A 6,000-nucleotide genomic window follows, 5' to 3' on the forward strand; every position below is an offset into this window, starting at 1 on the left:
AGTTCTAGCCCAAATGTCTGTACAGCCATTCCTCAATCATAAACCAAAAACCAAGGTTCACTACCAGTTTATAGTGCTAGCCTCTTGGCAAACTATCTGGGAGTATCAATAGATCCCACTACTTAGTTATAACCTGAAAAGGAAATGCACAGTGGTTTCTGGAGGATGTAAAAATGAGAAATATGGCCAGGCGCAGTGGCTCCCGCCTGTAATCCCAGAACTTTGGGAGACAGAGAGGGGTAGATGACTTGAGGTCAGTTCAAGACCAGCCTGGCCAACATGGTAAAATCCAGTCTCTACTAAAAATACAAAAAATTAGCTAGGCATGGTGGCACACACTTGTAGGCCCAGCTACTCAGGAGGCTGAGGCGGTAGAATCACTTGAATCCAAGAGACAGAGGTTGCAGTGAGCCCAGAGGGCACCACTGCACTCTAGCCCAGGAAACAGAGCCAGACTGTCTCAAAAAAAAACAAAAATAAAAACAGGCCGGGCACAGTGGCTCACGCCTCTAATTCCAGCACTTTGGGAGGCTGAGGCGGGCAAATCACTTGAGGCCAGGAGTTGGAGACCAGCCTGGCCAACATGGTGAAAGCCCATCTCTACTAAAAATACAAAAATTAGCCTGGTGTGGTGGCACCTGCCTGTAATCCCAGCTACTCAGGAGGCTAAGGTGGGACAATTGCTTGAACTCAGGAGACAGAGGTTGCAGTGAGCCGGACTGCGCCACTGCACTGCAGCCTGGGCAACAGAGCAAGACTCCGTCTCAAAAAAAAAATAAATAGCCGGGCGCGGTGGCTCACACCTGTAATCCCAGCACTTTGGGAGGCCGAGGTGGGCGGATCACGAGGTCAGGAGATAGAGACCATCCTGGCTAACACAGTTAAAACCCCGTCTCTAGCAAAAATACAAAAAATTAGCCAGGTATGGTGGCGGGCGCCTGTAGTCCCAGCTACTCGGGAGTCTGAGGCAGGAGAATGGTGTGAACCCAAGAGGCAAAGGTTACAGTGAGCCAAGATCGAACCACTGCACTACAGCCTGGGTGACAGAGACTCTGTCTCAAAAATAAATAAATACTTACATACATACATACATACATACATACATACATACATAAAAACAAAAGTGAAGTCTTTTCACACATACCCTTTTCACATTTAAAATTTCTCACCAAGCTAAGTTTAAAAATTTTAGCAGACCCAAATCCACATATATAAGAAATTCAGCCTATAATCAACGGATTAAACTTGAAGTATTATTCCAAAATAGGGTAATGAAAAGTTGGCTAAAAAGTAGATGACTTACTCTAGACAATGCACTAGATTCTCAGGTTACCCTTCCTCATCTACTCATCTAAGATTTATATTATTAGCCAAATTTTTTTTAAACAAAGACATTTAAGCTTTGGCTTACCTGAGAAAGAAAAATCAATGCACTTAATATCACAGGTTATGCCAAGACACAGTTGAATGTCTGTACCTGAACTGACAGGCTCCCACATGCTCAAGCTCAAAAATATGAATTACACAATGTTTTACAAGAACTACCTAGAGTTATGCTTCTAAACGCTCCAACTCTCCCTGTTATAATGATTATGTAAGCAAACTACTTCAATAGCAGGAACCTATTAATAGTTCATTCCTCTACTTCCTTCCCTACTTTTCCTGATTAACTGGTTGTGTTTTGTGAAAACTTTTTTCCAATCACTTGCTCAAGTGGTTTCTATACTTTCAGTGTTGAAAATTTTACACAGGGATTCTACAAATTTTGTGTGATAATCAGATCCATATATGGGCATGCAGTTATTCAGGACTACCAACTATGTTTCATACAGCATATGTTCAGAACTTATAAATTTCTTGACCTTTCAGGGCATTTTGGAAGATATATTGCCAATTTTCCTTTTGGCCTATTAATCTGGGGAGTTATATTAGTTACAACAGTGTAACTGTCTTTGGGATCAGAGATAATAATACAAAAGAACTGCTGAATCAAACAAGTTTCTACATGCACAGGTCATATTAGTATTTGAATCTACATGCAACTTTAAAAGACTACACCACAAAAACCTCCAACATTATTGATCTTCATTTGTGCTAAGCAGTATTTTAACTTTCACTCCATTTTATAAATCCTATACCTCCCTTCAGTGAGAAATAAAGTTAGTCTCCACAGATGTAGGTTAAGCTCAACTCAAAAATTTCCTGACTCACACCTGTAATCCCAACACTTCTGAGAGGTCGAGGAGGGCGGACCTCTTGAGCTCAGGAATTCAAGACCAGATTGGGCAACATAGTGAAACCCCCGTCTCTACAAAAAATAAAAAAAATTAGCCGGGCATGGTGGTCCCAGCTACTTGGGAGGCTGAGGCAGGCAAAATCACCTGGTAGGCAGAGGTTGCAGTGAGCCGAGATTGCACCACTGCACTCCAGCCTGGGGGACAAGAGTTGACACTACATCTCAAAAAAAAAAAAAAAAAAAAAAAAAATTCCTAACTCCAAAATAGTTCTGATAATCTAAGAACCCATAAACTAGAGAAAAGAAAGAGAGCCAGTCCTGCAGCACTGAATGAAGTTCAGGTGACTATTTTTTAGGGACCAGGTCTTGTTCTGTCACCAAGCCTGGAGCGCCGTGGCTTTTCACAGGTATGATCGTAGATAGCTCGCTGCAGCTTCAACCTTCAGGGCTCAAGAGATCTTCCCGCCTCCAGGTGATTTTATATTAAAACTTTCCCTATCATATTAATCCAAAGTTTTCTGGGGTGAAAATTCAGAATATTTAACACTGGTAAGAATCCCTAAATTCTGCACTGCTACATTCTTGGTAAGGAGGAAGACAATTATTCATGCACGTGTTACTGCCAGTAAAGTGTTATCAGTATTACGTTCTCAATACAGTATGGTTGCTGATATTACAGAGATGGGAATCTCAACAGCCTAGGACATTTGCAGTAACTGTTTTATAATACATTAATAGATATTAAGGAGGCGAACCCTCAGAACATGGGATTACCTAATAGAGGGCAGAGAAAAAATACAGGTATTAAGAAAGTGAATCCTCGGCTAGGTGTGGTGGGTCACGCCTGTAATCCCAGCACTTTGGGAGGCCAAGGTGGGTGGATCACCTGAGGAGTTCAAGACCAGCCTGGCCAACATGAAACCCCGTCTCTACTAAAAAAAAATAGAAAAACTAGCTGTGTGCAGTGGTGCACACCTGTAATCCCACCTACTCGGGAGGCTGAGACAGGAGAATCACTTGAACCCGAGAGGCGGAGGTTGGAGCGAGCCGAGATTGCGCCACTACATCCCAGCCTGGGCGTCAGAGCGAGACTCAGTCTCAAAAAAACAGAAAAAAGAAAAAAGAAAAAAAAAGTGAATCCTCAGAAAATGGGATTTATTGGTAGAAGGCGGAGAAAGAATATGCCACACCCTTCGATTAAATATGTAAATAGTTAACTACTCACGGGCCTTGCCTGTGGACTCAAGTAAGGTTCAAAATCATCATCGTTTAATCCATCCTTTTGATGTACAGATCCATTTTGTACTAAAGAAAAAAAAATTCAATTAGGAGTGTCCCAATCCTACAATCTTCCTTTCAAATTAGTTCATATAAGCTAACCAGAGAAAAACCTTACCAATTAACAAAGCACGTAAGATTGAACTTCAAAAGGGTAAGAGATGACAGTGAATGCTGAAGAGACAGTCGCCAGTGAAAATGTCCCCCTCCACCCAGAGCAAGTTGATCTAAAAAGGTCATTTTATTGGCTCCTCTGGATTTCCATTCCCTCCCGCTTCCCCTCCCCCATCACATGAGAGTACTTCCAGAGAGTGATCCACGAGGATGAAAAACAAAGACCTTCTAAGACCTACAGGAAACTAAGGACCTGGAGCGTTTCAAAACCCAATCCACCCCCACCCTTAATGAATTACTCCTTGTTAGCGAAAAAGCTGTTCGCCAGCTGCAAGAACACACCGAAAGGGTCAAATACTTAAGTGTGCGGCACCTGCGAACTAAGCGGCTTCCGAAAGGTCCTCCGCCCGGGGCGCTTCCCGGAGACCCCGCCCCCACCGCCCCGCGTCCCCCTCCCGGCTCAGGGCCACCGGCGGAGCGGGACTTACCTTTGTTTCCTTGACCTTTTGGTCTCTGCAGGGAAAGGAAACGTCGCCGAGCAGCAAGTTCCAAAGGAGAAATGGAAAAAGAAGAACAAATTAAGGCAGGGCCCGAAGGGAGAATAAAGGAGCAGGCCCGAGGGGAGGCGTCAGGAATGGTAGTGAGGCAGAGGCTGAAAATGGGAGGCGGGGGAAAGCGCCAGGCCCGTGGGGCAGGGGAGAAAACGCGGCAGACGCGCCAGCGGCAACGCGAGGAACCCAGGGCTTTAAGGAAGGGGAAGGAAACAAGGAAGCAAAACGAGGCCCGCCGAGAGTAGGGAACGCGGCGCGGCCCGGCCCGTGGGCTCCGAGGCCCGAGGAGAAGCGGGAAGAGCAGGCTGAGGGAGAGGCGCCGGGCGCGGCCGGCCTGAGAGGCCCGAAACCCGGCCCGCAAGAGGCGACGCCTCGGCTCGGCTCGGCCTGCCCGGGGGCGGCGGACCCGGGCCTAGTCGGGCTCCTTCTCGCCTCACACAATGGCCGAGGCATGCGGGCCGGGCCTGTACCTGCTCCAAGAGGCTGCTGGCCGACATGGCTCTCGGATCCTCACGGGCGGCGACGGCGGCGAACTCTCCTCAGCGCGGCGGCGGCGGCAGATGAGCCCCGGCTGCGGGAGCAGGCGGCGGCTTTTGTCCCTGACACTCGGGGGCCTCGGCGGACGCAGCGGAGACACAGCGCGCGGCTCAGGCTCCGGCTCCGACTCAGCGACGCTCTAGCCCAAGAGCTCAACGCCCGTCTCTATGCTTTTACGCGCGCGCCCGCCCCTCACCGCCGAAAGCAGAGCGCCGAACAGCGGAGGCGGACGGCGCGCGCGGCGCGAGCGCTGCCTCTCACATTCACTCACCCACGCGGAAGGGGCCCGGCGCGAAGAACCCCGGGAAGGGAGAGGCCGGCCGCCGCGCCCTCTGGCGGATTGGAGGAGCGGAAGCTGTGCTCACGGCCTCCCCGCCCCCACCGCCCCAGGATTAAGGCCTAGGGGGTTTGGGACGACCAGGGTCGCACCACGAGGTTTCGACTAACACCTGGAAAGACTAGCTCTGGCTTCAGAAGAACGACAAAAGCCGGTTTCTCAGTGAGGGAGGGGCCTCCGAAGCCCGCGAGACCTTAAAATGAATCTGCCTTCCAGCTGCAAGTGATACCCCACCCCCATCTGGGAGGTAACCCGACCCCTAGGGAGTCACACAAGCCCTCAGGGAAACTTCATGGGGGCCCTGTCCGGGAGTGACCCGCCCCCGCCCCCGCGAGGGGCTTGGTCATCCTCCTCTGTTAGCCGACTGCAGAAAGAGTACCCAGAGAGCAAAACACACACCGAAAGAATCCAGTCTCCCCCAAAAGAGATTCGCCCCTTAGCATTGCGGGAAGGAGAATCTACAATTTATTTTCGGGGAAATCGCTGGCCCCAAGATAATCTGTTAAACTGTGGACTTTATTTCCAAGAAAAATACACCTCATGCATCTACACAAAACTTTCAAGGAGTCCGGAGAACCTATGAATCTTAAGGACCTCAAGAGGGAAGCAAGGAAATTAACATTACTGAAATACCAGCTGTGGGCCAGGCTTTGTTGTTAGATATTTTCAAACACATTAAAGTCTTTCGACAACTTCAAAATCGCTATCAGTCTTTCGGTTTTTTACGACTGGAAAAACAGAAAGCTTAAGTAATGTGCCCAAGTTTACAAAACTATTAAATAGCCAGGTGTATCTGACACTAACATAATGGTATCTCTCTACCCCTACGAGAGACTCTATTAGGGAACCAGAATATAGGGGAGATGCAAAGGATGGGCAAAAGTATTTTCAATCAGAAGCAAAGCCAACTCATTGATGCAGGAATATTTGATACTAGGAAAGCCCAT

The 6,000-nt window shown here is 48.1% G+C and overlaps 1 protein-coding gene across 1 annotated transcript in view; it reads right to left on the reverse strand.

The window, feature by feature from the left end:
• YTHDF2 (YTH N6-methyladenosine RNA binding protein F2) overlaps positions 1-5,743 on the reverse strand; it is a 33,673-nt gene extending 27,930 nt beyond the window's left edge. The window contains exons 1-3 of the mRNA XM_054497952.1: positions 4,650-5,743; positions 4,117-4,141; positions 3,462-3,541 (exon numbers count right to left, since the gene is read on the reverse strand). Coding sequence (XP_054353927.1) covers positions 3,462-3,541; positions 4,117-4,141; positions 4,650-4,676 — 132 coding nt within the window. The 5' untranslated portion in view covers positions 4,677-5,743. The remainder of the gene's footprint in view (positions 1-3,461; positions 3,542-4,116; positions 4,142-4,649) is intronic.
• Positions 5,744-6,000: the final 257 nt, after the last annotated feature.

Source organism: Pongo pygmaeus, chromosome 1 (genome assembly GCF_028885625.2).
Source record: "Pongo pygmaeus isolate AG05252 chromosome 1, NHGRI_mPonPyg2-v2.0_pri, whole genome shotgun sequence".
NCBI classification, from domain to species: domain Eukaryota; kingdom Metazoa; phylum Chordata; class Mammalia; order Primates; family Hominidae; genus Pongo; species Pongo pygmaeus.